The sequence below is a fragment of the Dermacentor variabilis genome, chromosome 3 (genome assembly GCF_050947875.1).
Source record: "Dermacentor variabilis isolate Ectoservices chromosome 3, ASM5094787v1, whole genome shotgun sequence".
Classification (NCBI taxonomy): Eukaryota; Metazoa; Arthropoda; class Arachnida; order Ixodida; family Ixodidae; genus Dermacentor; species Dermacentor variabilis.
This window is the reverse complement of record NC_134570.1, coordinates 125,089,639-125,105,837: the sequence shown is the minus strand read 5'-3', so window position 1 is coordinate 125,105,837 and position 16,199 is coordinate 125,089,639. Positions and strand designations below refer to the sequence as shown.

The 16,199-nt window shown below is 45.8% G+C and overlaps 1 protein-coding gene across 3 annotated transcripts in view; it reads left to right on the top strand.

Annotated features, from left to right (window-relative positions):
* Window positions 1-16,199, top strand: part of LOC142574155 (uncharacterized) — a 155,766-nt gene that overhangs the window by 29,918 nt on the left and 109,649 nt on the right. The window contains exon 5 of one of the 3 annotated variants that reach the window (XM_075683311.1): window positions 15,412-15,685. The exons of the other annotated variants lie outside the window; for them this stretch is intronic. Within the exon in view, the coding sequence (XP_075539426.1) occupies window positions 15,412-15,491 (80 nt within the window). The 3' untranslated portion in view covers window positions 15,492-15,685. Of the gene's footprint in view, window positions 1-15,411; window positions 15,686-16,199 lie in introns of those variants that run through there. 3 annotated transcript variants of the gene reach the window in all.

Below are 16,199 nucleotides of genomic sequence, written 5' to 3'. Positions count from 1 at the left end.
GTTTTGAGAAATCTACCCAACACGTATCAATTTATTTAAATGAAAGAGTTAGAAACTGTCCAAGTTACAAAACTACCATAAAAATGACGCAAACTCAACGAATACACAGAAGTCTACATCAGAAGAAAAGCAATTTACCGTGCAACTTCCTAGAGCGGGGTCATTATTTCCCCCTTACAAATAGAAAAAATGAATACAGAGTCTGTAAAACGGTAAAATATATTGTATTCTTAATGGTCCAGAAAGTGCGTACAAATTAAATACTCATACGCAGTGTCAATATAACGCTTATATGTAAAACTCCACGGTTAGGCGATGAGGTACAGTTTTCCGTTTTGGAGTGGTTAACGCATTCCGAAAGGCTTTACGTGCTTGTACGCGTTCTTTCCGCTCGTGCATAAACCTAGCAGATATCCATAAACCTTTCTTCATGCGCTTTCCAACAGAAAAAAAGTTATTCTTTTTTTACCATAAGATGATCTACATCCCCCCTCCCAACAGAAATCATCTCCTAATGAGTATGCACGAAGGCAAATTCCTACAGGTTGTAAGGCAAGATGAAAGCCCGATAACTGGCGTGTTTAATCATCTCGATATCAGTCTGGCTATACACTGGCAGTAACTGCTCCTGCTATGCTGCACGCGCGACAAGCTACAACGTACTTATCTGAGGTAACATGCTGGGTTGTAGAGTCAGCTCTAGTCTCTTTTACGGTACTCAATAAATGGAGCAAGCAGGAATCGTAATGTTCATCTTGTTGTTCTGTAGAGCACGTGCGCTTCTTTACGTGTGTATTTCTGTTCTTGCGTTTATGTGGTTCTTGTGTTGGTGTTCGTTTGTGACGTGTTTGCAAACTGGTACTCGAGGGGAACCTCATATTCACATTCCCAGAAGCATCTACATTTTGTGAACATTTATTTTTTGTGCGCATGGCTTGCATAAATGACGTCACTGGCTTTGTTTCGATAGCAAAAGACCGTTGTTTTCAGAGGAAAACAATCATGGTAGTTTCGCTTACTATGGTTTGCCGACTACTCCTCTCGTCTGCTAGAGAAAAATAGTAATCTGCACCACTTATGGGCACCATGGTCTACCTAAAGGGGCCCTCACCAGGCCATACAGCAAACTTCGGTATACGCTAGAAGTTGTTACGTATCCTCTAGGGAGCGTTCTGTCGCAAAATTTTTCAAATCGGCTCTGTAATAGCCAAGATAGAAACATTTGAGTGCCGCCAACCAATAATTTCAGGAGGTGAGCTTCCCCGCAAACAAACACTTTTTTCACTTGCCCCGTCTATACTCCGCAAACGAAACTCCTTCCCTGCATTCTCCCATACCGGACCTCGAGGAACGAGTGACGCATATGTCACGGGCCCCGCCTTCATTTTTACAGCGAAGTTGTTTATGGCTAGGTTCTGGTGGCTGTCGTCTCCGTGGACATCGGGCAGCAATTTTGCATACATGGGCTGATCCCGAAGATAGTGCAATACCGGGCCGACTCACGGTGGAGGTGAAGCCGGCGCTAAGCACTCCCCATAGGTGGGCCGATCCCGAAGAGAATGCAATGCCGGGCCGACCCGCGGCGGAGACGAAGCAGGCTTTAAGCACTCCCCATGTGGGCCAATGCTTAAGATAGCGCAATACCGGTCCGACCCGTGGTGGAGGCGCAGTTCGCCATTAAGGCGCCCCTCACATTCACAGCTTTGCTGGTGATTCTTCTTCACAGAGTGAAAGGGCACTGAATTTTTTTCTCCTCACTTATTTGCGGCGGAGCGCACTTCCGCTGACGGCGTCGCGCGCGAGCTATTGGGGCTGTCTCGTTTCGCGCCGCGAATGATCTTGCGCGCTGTGCACGAGCACACCTGAATAGCGGTATAAGTCAGTGCTACACGAATACTGGGGCTGACAGAAGCGGATCACAGAGCATGATCTCGAGCTGGAACACGGTATAAAATGACATAGTTTCGGTGTATGTGCGCGCTACTGCACGACGGGGGAACAAGTAGCCGAAACGGAAGTACATCTCTCTGGCTGCGGTGCCAACTAAAACAAAAACACGCAGACATTCAGTTTGCGTGTCTTATTATTCCTCTAAGTTTTAGTTCGTCTGTTCAAGCAACATATTCCACAAATACCAATTGTTGCCGCGAATAACTCTCGAAGTCACGTCTCACCCCGAGCGATGTCAGAGCACAAGAACGTGCACGTAGGCGCACTAGCCCGTGTACGTCACCCTCCGGCGTAGAGCGCGGCGCCCGCGAGGAGAAGGGCAAACGGCGTTCGGTTTGAAATGTCAGACCTTTGCGTGGCGCGTATCGGTGAAATACTTTACAAACACGATCGTTATCGCGCATTCTATGCTATGCGCTTTTCAGCCCAAAATGACCAGTCCTGGTGACGGGCCCTTTAAATACAGTTTACAAAAAAAAAAAACATGTTACTTGAGCATATACGATCGACGAAGCTGTCTGCCCGCCACTCTTTAAATAGGCGCAGTGACTGGGGCACTCTTCAGTTCATCGTGTGGTGGCGGATACAGGAGCCACGACGGCTGCATTCCACTATGAATTGAAATGCGAAACCGCCGTAGAAGTCAGATTCATTTAACGATTCGAGGTAGCGAACTTATCGAGATCGATCTTTCCATAGCTGCTATTATACTGATTTCGCTGCAAAATTCAAGCAATTAGACTTTGAACACCGACTCTAGTCACCACCATTTGTACTATTAAACCATTATCGTCCTTTCGTTCAAGTTAAAACTTGAGTGGACCTTAATAAACTACAACGCTACCAGTTCCACATAAAACAGAATTACAAATTTCTTACTACGCTTCTTCTATTAACTCTTCATCGAATACGTTATTTCTCTCTTGTTTCCTTCTCCAAGAAAGCCATCCCGCATTTTAAACCATAAACGAATGAAGTTATTCCAGATATCCTAATCAGGCCATTTAGCTCTTTAAAGGGCTCGTAAGGTGCACACAATAAATTAAGCGTTGGTAAATTTCCTTTCAGCGCACTGCGCCATTCAGTGAAGAAGGCACTGCGTTCCGAATGCTAACACACAAAATAAGAATAGTATTCGACGAGGGAAGCAATATTCATGCTTTTATTTCCCACGCTTGTCAATTATAACGCTTTCGGCAATTAAATTCTCTAAGCTCGCATCGCTGCTGTATTCAGCAGCGGCTTCTATGCTCAGGGGGCAAAGTTCAGAACAATGCTAAAAAATTGATGCAAAGAGCGCTTGCCAGTGCCGTCTGGGTGGTCATCTGCCGTGCCAAGGCGTCGAGTGCGGTCTTGAGCTCTTCAGCGTGGTCTCCTTTTGTGCTGATGCCCTCGATCTAGCAAATAAAAGACGTATCGGAGTAGTGGTTCAACATGGGTTTCTTATAAGGTGGCGAAAAGAACTTCGTTGAACGAGTATTTCATCACACAGCTGCGTGTCCCCGCCCTCCCCCGCCCTCCCGATTCATTGCGCGGGATGGAAGACTGTGCGCTTCCTCGCCTTTTTCCTCTCTTGCGCGCGCGTGATTGAGCCACCATCGTGGGCTGACCTTCGCCCGCTTCCCCTCGCACATACGGCACGCAGCGCGCGGCAACGATGTTATCGCACTTGGACTTTATAAGGAACAGTACTTCACGCCGATGGTGATAACGACGGCGGAAATGCACCTGGAGTGTCCATATAATTCATATCTATAATCTCGATACTGCAATTATTGATATCGCAGTAAAAGAAATCAGTGAGAGGCATAAAGAGGTTCCGTGACCGAAGAAGCGCAGTGATGCGGCTTCATATGAAGCCTATCCCTGCTCCACAATAGAATCGGTCATAGGTAACAGTATTCCTCATTTATTTTCGGGGACATCAAAATTGAATACGAAAAAAAAAAAGAAATTCACGGGCCTGCGCGGCACACAAAGCACAGTCACAGCGTAAGCTGGAAGAGCAGCTCCCTAGTAGTTCCATATTCAGCAGCACGCACTGCAGGGTCTTTGCGGCGACGCCTCTTTGCGTCACATTCGCAAGAACGAACAGAATTGTCCGCCCGGCGTCGACGGCGAGCTACTGTTTGTTATGCTGTCTGCACTGTGGTCTGCTGAGCCTGACGATGCTTAGTTGTAGCCGAGCGCTTTCTACTTCGCTTTTTCAGCAGCGGTTCGTCGCTTGCGAGGGCGCGCCGTAAAGTGTGCCGAAGAGTGAACACGCCTATCGAGGCTACGCAGACCATATGTCCCATCGCTTGACCCATGGCCCGATACGATGATCTCGATGATGATGATAATGGTGATAATTTATTGGCACGCCCTTTGGTAAGGGGCGCTAATAAATAGTCACCTAGCCTGCTTGAGTAAACTAGGTCCAGCTACATACAACGTGCAACTGCCGCATGTCGGGGCACCTGGTGTAATATAACGTAACTGCAATGTAAAGCTTGCATCTATGGACGCTACCTGGCGTGTATGTCGCATCGCGTCACGACTGGCACGTTTGGATGATGATGATAATTTATTTACATCCCCTTTTATACGGGGCTGTGAAAGTTGCGTAGCCTGCTTGATCTAATCAGGTGTGCTATATATGTTTTCTTTTTTCCATTGTGGAATTTGCATACATCTCCTTAATCTTTTTCTTCTTTCCCAAGAAAATCCATCAATTTTTTCGCCAATCCCTCAAAGTATGTATGGATCACATACATTATAGAAAACTAAAACAGCCTTGCACCGCTACCTATATGCAGCTGCTGTATGGCGTGCGATCTGGGATAATATTATACGAATGAAATGCAAAGCGCGCAAGCATCAACGCAACGCGGCGCGCACCTCCCATCGCGTGAAAAGTGGCGCGATTCGATGCTAACGATGATGATGATTATTATCATTATTTTCATTATGGGCATCCCCTTTGAAACGGCGCGGTGACAAGAACTCACCTAGCCTGCTTTGTTTAATTAGTTATGCCATACGTGTATTTCATGTATGTATGGCGGCGGCCTCTGACAGACAATCAAGACAATCCAACCATTCTTTAGCCCATCCCCCATATTGATTAGAAACCTGGCGCTAGCTGCGACGAACACCGGCAGCGGCGGCGGCAGACAACCTCGCCAACCGAAACGGCTATTGGAATCAGCCCATAACAGCTTACGCTGTAAAGCAGGAAAAATACGGCAGAAACTCCCTTAAGACGAATTACCGTGCTGCGAAGCATTATACTATAGTAAATCCTCGTTGAGATGACGAAACATTATGGAAGGGTCTAAAGGTATAGAAGGATCGACATTTGGTCGAGTTGGGACTGGTTGAGCACCTTGAAGGGGCAGCGCACGACGACGAACACAGAAGACAGGAACACGCAGGACAGCGCTGAACTCACAACAAACTTTATTCGAAGGCCCCATACACAAACTTATGTACTACAGCCGATAGCCACGTGCTCTTACATCGATGGCGTCATTATCAGCGCGCATGCAAAAAGCAAGATCCTGTAATCTAACGCCACAGTATGAGGCGGCTTAAAAATTCAAATTCACTCTCATAAAAATTTAACGATGGCATACTGAAACAACGCGATCCTTTTTTCCTGATATAATAGGCCTGAGTAATCTCCCTCGTAGTCTGATAATGACGCCATCGATGGGAAAGCACGTGGCTATGGGTTTTAGCACATAAGCTTGTGTAGGCCTTCGAATAAAGGTAGTCGTGAGTTCAGCGCTGTCTTCATCGTCTTGCGCTGACCCTTCAAGATGTCCAAAGGCATCACCTATAGATGTCGCTGTATGTAAACACACACACACACACACACACACACACACACACAAATATATATATATATATATATATATATATATATATATATATATATATATATATATATATATATATATATATATATATATATATATATATATATATATATATATATATATATATATATATATATATATATATATTTGTATATATAGCCTCTGATGCCCTCATGCACAACCATTTTCGAATCATTGCATCAATGATCGCGTGCCTTCTCATCAGGTGGGCGGTAACCGCGCATATAGCACGTGAAGGAGGCGGAGCTTCGTATTATTGCGGGTGATGTACACCCCTATAATTTTATGCTCTTGTGACTCGACTTAAATGAATCCTTACTACATAGATTACACAGATGGGCTATTTCCTAACTCTCAAATTAGCTTATGACTTTACATTCCTCACAAGAGCAAGATTTGGTTTGATAATGAAGGTCTATTTTAAATTTCATTATTTCTCTACTCAATGTGTCCTCACAACTTTAGGATATGATAGACATCATTAGGTCTAGATTAGGACTGTAGCACTAGTCTATCGCATCTTTATGCGGAAAATTCATTTGTAAGATGCACCGAAATATTGAAGGTAACCTTGCGTGATCTTTCTGAGAACTTGCTGTATAATGCTTCGCATTAAAAATGTCTATTTACAGCGGCTGGCACATTACCTCTATGCTCGGATCGTAGAACCTCAGATGAAGAGGCAAAATTGCGTAATTAGCAATCATGCGTCACTAGACCTCAAACAAAGGCAAAATGTGAACTTTGGTGAGGCAGCCGAGCGGCAGTATGGACCTCATGTTGAAACACTTGAAAGGGCACATAGACAGAATGCACAACTGCGCAATGCTCATAGCTTCTACCAAGCAAAATATGCTTGAGTGGCCGCCATTCGATATGCTTTATATTGCCTCAAATTCTGACGAGCCAGTGCACTACGCTGCTAAAATGGCGCGCTGGATAACAATGGCACCTTTCTGCAAGAGCGCACGTCCTGCTCCCAAATTACGCTTTTCCGGTGCCGGCTCGTGACACCTAGTTTGCCTGAAAGTGTATTTCTCGCTTGGCGCTGCTTTCCGACTTCACGCACACTCTCCAGTTCTACTTCTGAAAAAGCTTTAATGTTGCCCCATCGTTTCTTGCGCGCACACGGTTTGGTTAATGGTATGTTAAGGTATGCATGGAAACCACGCTTTCCTTTCTTGGGGGGCGAATAATGTCGCTATAGTTTTCACAATCCACCGCTGCGAAAGAAGCAGTTATGAGCGGGGCGCGCGCCGTTGAGGATACGCGCTGTCTCGTCAAATTGCGGACAATACGTAGAAAATAAATCTAAAGGAAAGCAAATTAATAGGTGACGCCTCTTAAGCCTCCAACCAGTAGCAGCGTGTTCATTCAGGCTGTTTGGCCCATCTTGTAGCAAACAAGTGCTTTAATCAGCGCCACACGGGACACAGCAGCACAACTACAGGACAGACCGCTCTGTTTTCTTTCTTTTATTTTAACTAACAACCGAATTCTTTATTTCCGAGGAGGGTATACAAAGTTATCCAGAAAGAATAAACATGACAAAGAGAATGCAGTCAGCATGGCAGATACGCTATCCCTTTGGTTTATACAAAGAGTGATGGAGAACTGACGCGCGCTTCGCTGCGAGTAAAAATTGTGAAAGCTTCGAAGATCTCGCCTGCACGCAATTCACGGTACTTCTTGACTATTTTGCATTCTTCAAAGCTAGGGAAACACCCGAAGTGCTGGCAATTGGGGACCAGATGACTGTAAGGGGAGCCGTTGAATGAAGCGGTATTGTCTCATAGGCTGTCTTTAATAGATCATCCCGTTTGACCGACACAGCAGTGATATATCTCATGAGCGGAACCTCGTAGACAATCTGCGTGATAGCAATTTTTTTTAAAACCTAGCCCCTGAATGCACGCTTTCCATGTCTAGATACGCACTCTAAAATAATGCGGAGTCACAATTAGACGCAGCCGAAACGCAACAGGCTAGGTGCAGCAAATACTAACAAAAAAAGCTGTTTTTTTCACCTGACAGAGGCGCTGATTTCTGCTCCTTCAAAAATTACCTGTACATAATCTTTCTCGAAGCAAGTACCCCGTTTTCATCAATTCTTTCATTGTCGAAAGACTACCAACGGAAGTCCCGAGACGGAGTAGCGGTACTCAACCGTGAACTGCGTTTTTCGTAAAACTTGACGAAACATTCGTAAACACATAAAGAAAACCAAATTTTTACACGATACGAAAAATTGGGGAGACTTCTCAAGTATACCAACGAAGACAAGCGTGGACTGTCCGTTAGGTCGCAATGAGCGCTACCCTCATATACGTTGTTCTGTCTCCTTGATTTCTCTCGGCGCTCAAGCGCACCAGCTAGTCACCATGTTTCAACCTTCCAAGATAATTAAGTTAGGGTAGGTTGGACGCTCGCCTTCGTTTCGATCTCTTGGATCTTCAGCGCCTGCAGTTCGAAGTGTTGCAGCTTCTCCAGAGTTGTGGCCAGAGCGGACAGCTGGCTCGGGTTCGCAACGCTCCCCACTGAACCGCCGATGAACTGCAGATGCGCGTCCAGCTGCTTCTGGTCGAAGCCCTCCCAGAGGAAAGAGAGAAGCTTCTCGTGGCCGATCGCCTTCGACGCGTTGCGAACGAACGGCTCGCCCAGCAGGCGGTAGGCACTGCGAGGCTCCGTGCGACAGGAGCCGAAGCGCTTCGCCACGTCCAGCAGGTAGTCGGAGCTGACGGAGGTCACAAGCTTACTGGCCACGCTGTCGTCGTCGGTGTGAATCTGCACGAGCTGGACCAAATACCTGCGGGCCCATTTCGCTAAGCTTATATGAAGTTTATCGTCGTTAGGTTTGTTTTGTGCGGCAAGAGGAAGGTTTTTCAGAGCCGAATGTGGCAAGAGACGCGGCAGTTTCGTTATGGACACACTGTGGTTTCTCAGTAACACCCATGAGTGTAAGCTTCGCTGCTTATTGAGTGAAACTAGCATGTTTCACAGCCGCGTACACGCTATACGCGATCTTAAAAGATTTCTGAACACTCTTTTTAGATGCCCAATTCAGTGGCCTGGCATACTTTTTTGTGTGTAAATGCTCTGTGCCATCGGCAGGCCGTTTTGGCTAAGACGTCCATCATCAGGATTGCTTGAAATTTTCTTCTGCGAACAATTCTAGTGTAAGAGGTTTTTGAAAATACGCACCCAGTTTCTGCAGTACAAATTTAAACTAGCTTCTGGTGTCAAAATGTAGACGTCGCATACCTGCGGGCAAGCTGGCCTGTGGTTATACCGGAAACACGCGAAGCCAAGTGGAATACCAACTGTAGATGTACTTCCCTGCTGTGAGCAGATATATATATATATATATATATATATATATATATATATATATATATATATATATATATATATATATATATCTATATATATATATATATATATATATATATATTGATCCTTTTTGGCCCGATATATATCATTGTGCATCGCAAACAAGCAAACTTCGTGCACGGTCAAACGCCTTTCAAACAAAAATCATGCACGATTCCACTCTGTGAAGGTGGTTGACCAGCAAAGCTGCTTACCACACGACACAGAGGTGACAGAGCATTTTCAACAAACGTACGAAATAAATTACCGCAATTTTTATATACATTCGCGTAGACTACGGGACGGCCGCCCCGAGGAAACAGAGGAAACTAGACACGCATGACGCTTCGACGGGACCCCCACCACAGGAGGGCGGGAGGAAACGAAAGTACGCAAGCGCTGGGAACGCGGTGAGAACGTACAAACGGCCGACGTAGGTCAAAGAGTACTATCGATTCTTATCGGCTTAATGTGTGATAGCGGTTCTATATGGGCCGACCCAAGATATTAAATTGATTTTTGCAAGTTGTCGGAGTGGCTTGAAGCCTGCATGACCTCCACCGTGGGTCGGCGCGTCACCGCAAGATGCACGGATCCCTACCCATAAAGAACTTCGCTGTTAAGTTTGCAGCAGCGATGGCAATAACCTATTCAAAAACAGGTTTCGTTGCGGTTCGCCGTCTACACCAAGAGATCTTGACTGAATAACATGTCTATCAAAATACCCTGCTCGGTTTTTTGCACAAATTGAGTTCTTTTACGAATGTATGGGCCGGCCAGAACACTTCGATTTATTGGAAACAATAAGCAAACAACAAAGTACAGAGCGAACGCCAAACCAAAATTGGCAGTGGCTTAGTTCGGCTATGCAGGATATACGTAGCGAAAGCTAAGGCATAGCGTGGTTAGCCTTGGTTAATCTAGATTGCAAGTCCAGGTTAGTATGGTTCTCTAGTTAAGATGCGGCGTTTGCACAGTCCTTCGGCGCGGTGTTCGTCTGTTTCCTGGGCAACCTAGTTCCGATGTCGATTCCAGGCCTCCTCCTGCTTATCAGAATTTCCGCCGTCCATACTGCTACCTCAACAGTGGTTGCGTCGCACGCGAACTCTCCTTTGCGATCCTCCGACATGTTATCAGGCATACGACGCAGCTGGCGAAGCAAGCGGAGGCGAGCGCAACGACGAGGAACGCGGTGTGACGAGGAACGTGGTGTCACGTCATGTGCCTCGTCGGAGCACGGCCACGGCGAAATCTCAAGGTCGCGGCCAGTAAGGCTCTCGCTTAAAAATTTGTACACAATCGTCATATGAGGAAGGAACGAAAGTATATTGTATAGGTAGGCGCTTCTTCAATCATAGTGACTAGAGTAAGATTTACACAATTTAAAGAAATGATGTCTGTTAACTGTCTATTATCTCTGAAATTTATCCCACTGTGTGCTATGGAGGAGTGTAGGGGGAGGGCTCTTTTTAACCTTGTAGTGACAATGTATTCCATATGCTACACTATTTTGATAACTCACTCAAACTTCTGGTTTAAGCATCGGCCGCACAATGCATAACCAATATATATATATATATATATATATATATATATATATATATATATATATATATATATATATATATATATATATATATATATATATATATATATATATATATAGGACCCCAATAGGTATGCAGGAATAGGTTTTCTGTTCTCGACATTGCAGTAAACAACTTTTAGGCTATCCAGAAGAGAAAATGCCATTGTATTTGGGGAGGCAAAATGTACTCTCTATAACAGAAATAAACATGTTCTTCAACCTTTCTTAGTGGCGGATATGTGTTTGGGCATTGCATGGTTAACTTAGAAAGCGTCTAGTTTGCGCTTTGTCTACATTTTCAGGGACGAAGAGCATACAGAGAAGATGATAGGAATGATTTATTTTAAGCTCATTAAAATATAATCTCTCTGGATTTTTGAAATCAAGAAAGATTACTGCTTTTTGCGTGAAGCACGAAGCGGTGACGGCTAAATGCAATGCAATATTCGAATGCACGCTCGAATACCGCTTCGTTTTCAGATGTCGCGGAATTAGTCTGTGTTCACATGTCAGCATGTATTGTGCACCGCATTTTACTGTACTGAGTCCTGGACCGTTCTACGGCAGTGGTGCGCCACACCAATAATAAAGGAAGCCAAATCTGCCTAGTTTCATGAAAGCCATCCAAGGTTGCTTTAATTTCTGATCTTCATACATAATGAAAACTCATTTTATGTCTTAAATTATATGTTTTGACCCAGAATATGTACAGGGGTTTGCACTTCTACCGCTATCACTGATGATTACGCTTTTTTTTTGCGTTTCTTTCGCTTCCACTAGCGCAGACTTCCAGGCTAGAAAAACCAATCTCCGACAGACCTTCCCGAAGTCTTCTATTAATAACTTCCTGTCCCGCTACTCTTATCGAAGAGATAAACAGACACCTTCGCAGACAGATATTTTTTTTTCTTATACATGCCTCATTTATGCAGTTTACGTGGCAGCAGCGCGAAGTTTGAATTGAAACAAGGCAATCTTAACCTTGTTCACGCTTGCACCCTACGTCATGTACTCAACCACCTACATGTACCACGCGTCCTTGCTCTTACACGTTCATTGCTCACAGCATTTCCGTGTGGTGGCCCCCGGAACGTAAAAATTGTAATTTATTTCATCATTTTGGGGGCGTCTGTTTTGCTTTTAAGCATATAATACTTTTAGCTCGAGTTGTCGGCGACCTTTTAGAGACCTAGAACCAAAAGCCAGAGTCGTTATCCGGGCACTGAAACGAGAACATCCGAGCAAGTGGCGTGAACAATAAGACATCATCTGAGCAACCAATCAAGACCGCATTACATACGCTAGTTACTTCCCAAATTAGTTACATAAATATTACTTCCAAGTTCTTCCAAATTACGGTTACAATTTCACTCAAGCTGTAACTTCTATTACGCCGAAGTCTTATTTGTAATTTGCGATGGCGACGTTCCAAAGGGAGATACAGGGCACTATATACTTAATTGTCATGTTTTGGCTCTGGGAAAGGGCTGGCTGTGGTCTTTGCAACTGCAACAGTGCGTAAGGTCCGCGACATGTCCGGAGCGCCGGCCGCGCCTGTAGCGTCCGGCAGCGTCGAAGCCAGTAGCGTCTGGTGAATCGCGGATGGATGTTTGACCGAGACGAGACATTCAATGAGATTCTGTCTGTGACAGGATCCCTATTGCGTCCATATGGACACAGTATGGCGGGCTGCGATGTGGTGCGGTGGGGTGCCCCATTGAGAACGTGCCGTACGCGCATTTTAAGTTTGTGGCTAGTATCATCTCCAATCGCTCCGCTTTTACGGTAGGCATTTCATGCTAATATCTACTCCCGATTACGGAAAAGCGAGTATTTCTTTTTCTTGGCGTTCCTTCCCGACCTGGAAAGAGTTGGTCAAGCTCTCGAACTCATGCCCGCCATGCGTGAACAGAGCTATAGATAAAGATCAGCCGCTTCATCAGCTGGGCGAAGCATTGACTCTGATAGCAAGACGTAGTGTTGCGCTTGAACTCTTCCAACGGTGTCCTTACTATACGCGGGTCCGACTAACGCGGACGCGACATACGTGGGTGCGCCATCATTTCCGACACCCTTAAAAGCATGAATGCGTCGGGTAGTGCCTGTACTGACATTGCTCACGCACCAGTATGGTGCCGGTAAAGAGCCGCGCCGGAAAAATTACATCTTTTGAGGTGTCAGCGGTGATATTATTCGGCACTTTCATCATTTAGTAGCTCGAGAATACTTATGACAAAGCCTAAATGGGCGGTGAATGTTATGCTTGATGACGTTTCTTTGCGGGCTGATATTGTCAAAATTCTCAGTAATAATATTGTCAAGAATGTAAGGCATGGTTTGAGCATCTTTCGCTGTCAAATAGTATAGCAATATAACTTGCACCTACGGCATGCATAGACATGCACCACACACGCACCTACTCATACGCAGAGCCCCACGACAACGCTGAAGGTGAAGACGATGGTAAAAATTCGCCGAGGGTGTTAAAAATTGAATTAAATTATTGGGTTTTGCATGCTAAAACCACTGCCTGATTATGAGGCACGCCGTAGTGGAGGACTCCGGAAATTTCGACCACCTGGGGTTCTTGAACGTGCACCTAAATCTAAGTACGCGGGTGTTTTTCGCATTTCGCCTCCGCGGAAATGCGGCCGCCATGGCCGGGATTCGGTCCCGCGACCTCGTGCTCAGCAGCCCAACACCATAGCCACTGAGCAACCACGGCGGGTGCCGAGGGTGTCCATGTAATCGCTATCGCATTGAGATGTACGAAACATGGCGGCGACGGCGAAAATTTGCTTCGAGGGTTCAAATAATGGACGTCACAAAGGACTAAATATACATATTATTGCCAGTGGTGCGCACCTAACGACAGCGGCGACCCCAGCCTGCTTAAGGTCCGCCGCTAGCGCGCATCCGCAGCGTGTAGCCATGAAGGCCGCGACGAGACCAGCCAAGGTGAGCAGCACAGTGAAACCGAAGAGCAGCACGAAGACGCATGCGCCTAGAGAGAAACACCAGCGACCCGATCGGTAGGTGCAGCAGCCCTGGGCCGGCGCCCACGCGACCACGCAGAGGCCACACGCGTACAGCGTCGTAGGGCACACCAGCAGCAGGCCCACCAGAGCTGCGTTGAAGCCACTGAACCCCAACACGAAAGGCTGGAACTTCCTACGACGGGGCGAATAGAGTAAATGCGCAGTAAAACCTGCTAGCACGCTTACAAGGCGCTGGTCTGGGGCGTGGCTAGCGCTATTATCCCTGAGGCTGTGAAGCAAGTATTGTGCACGGGGGCGAGCTCGAAGTATCACCTGTCGTGAGTGGAGGCATATTTGAAAACAGTGTTTAATTACAATCACCTCGTCCGCAACGATATACTGGACACGAGAGTTGGAGTATCACTACTGTAATAAAGTTTATTTCATGTAGTTTTCGTGTCGTCTTTCACGACTCATATGTATTTGTACATGCCGCAGCGCAATAAGCGCCATAGCAGGAGTGAGTTAGCAGAGGGAAATATACACAGAAAAATAACATTCACCGATAAGCTTGAGGTGCTATAACCATAGATCTCGGATCTTTGCTTGCCACGAAAAGTCGTAGAATTAGACAGCCAGAATTGTCGTCTATCAACCATTCTATATAATCTTTACGAGAAAGGGTGTTACACATGGGACAAGCTAGAAACACTAAGGGTGCGAAGATGTATGCTGTGTATCACCTCCATCTATAAATTGGGCTTCACAATTTGCAGCACCCCTAAAAATTCGCATATTCCACAGACGGATTTAGCCCGTCGATTACGTTGAGTAGCTTTTGAAGCTTGCCGTCTGCATCGCCAGTTAAGGTCTTTTCTCCCAAAGGTGGCGCGGGGGGGGGGGGAGGAGGAGGGTTGGCTAGAGAATTGCTGGCGGTCGGATTTCCATGCATTGACGTTGTGGGTATTCTCGAGGTGATGAGCCCTCTTGCAATATCAAACTTCAACGCTGCCACAACTTTAGAACACAACACTAGAAAATAACTTTCATGGGCAACAAGGGGAGCTACCCGAATAGTATCATTATTTACTAGCATAAGGTGCCATTGCTGCAAACCATGACTAAACAAACGTGCACCACGCTTGTTTAAGCATCGCATAATATAGATTAATGTGCTCCGCTCACTCATAAAATGCGTGAGAAATTTTATACTGTACAAATCCGGGCTATAAAAAATACTACTTCCTTGCAAAAAAACCATATATATTTATTTGATCGCCTGAGTGACTTTAAGTTTGCTCGTAGAGTGCAGGTCTACTGACGTGAAGTGAAACCAGTGCTGCCAACTCTAGGGAAGTTTCTTCAGATCTGGGGTTTTTAGGCACTCTCTAGAAAAATACATAATTTTATGCTGAACTAGACAAATTTCCCGCTGAGACATTGTAACAGCAGAATTACTGATGTAACGACGTGTTTTGATATATGGCACTGGAATTTACCTCCGCCTCCGCGGGCGAAGTATGACTTATGATCGCACTGAAGAGTAGTGAACAGACCTCACAGTGTAAACGAAAGGAAGCGGATGCCCTGAGATATTTAACGAACTGCTGGTACTAAGATTTTTTTTTATTCCTACCTCTAGCTATTGCTGCCGATGTATGTGCACCCTCGATGAAATGTTTATACGGAACCAGTGAAACAAACGTATGCTTCAACGCCTGACCAAGCATCTCGGGAAAATGTGGTCGTAACTGGACACGTATACCAAACGCCGAGCATGACTACGGGGTCGTGGTGCTAAAAAACAGACAGCACACGCGCACAATAAAATTTACCCGGAACAGCTTTTTGACAAACTATCCTTGGTCCGATTCTGAGTGGTTCAACTTGTTTCGGCGAGTTTGGTTTAGATAAAAGGTAGAAATTGGTCACGTATGTTCAAGCTTCATCGAAAATAACATGTAAACGTGTTTTCCGTGCTTTGCTACGTCAGCAAACGGAATGTAAAAAAATTCACATCTTCAAGGGAGCGAACGCACTTCACGTCGGCTCCGTTTTCCAAGAATTTCGCTGTGCTTATCGCTCATTCACCTCATGAATGTAACACCAGCGTATGCAGGAAGTCACCAAGATTCTACTGGCACCATATTCAAGGTGGGAAACGACTTTCTTCCCAATCACAGAGGCTTTTGACCAGCTCCACGCTAACCCTCGCCGGAGCTCGCTTCGCCGGAGCAGTGATGGAAGTTCAAGTGAACGGGGAGGACATCTCCCCTGAAGAGTTTCTCCAAGGCAACGGTTGGTGCACCATTCGATACAAGACCCAATTCAAACGCGAGGCCGCGCAAAGCAACACCCAGAACTGAACCCACTCCCGCACCGGCGAGGGAGCGAACGGCGACCGACAGCGTTCGCGTCAAAGACAGCGTA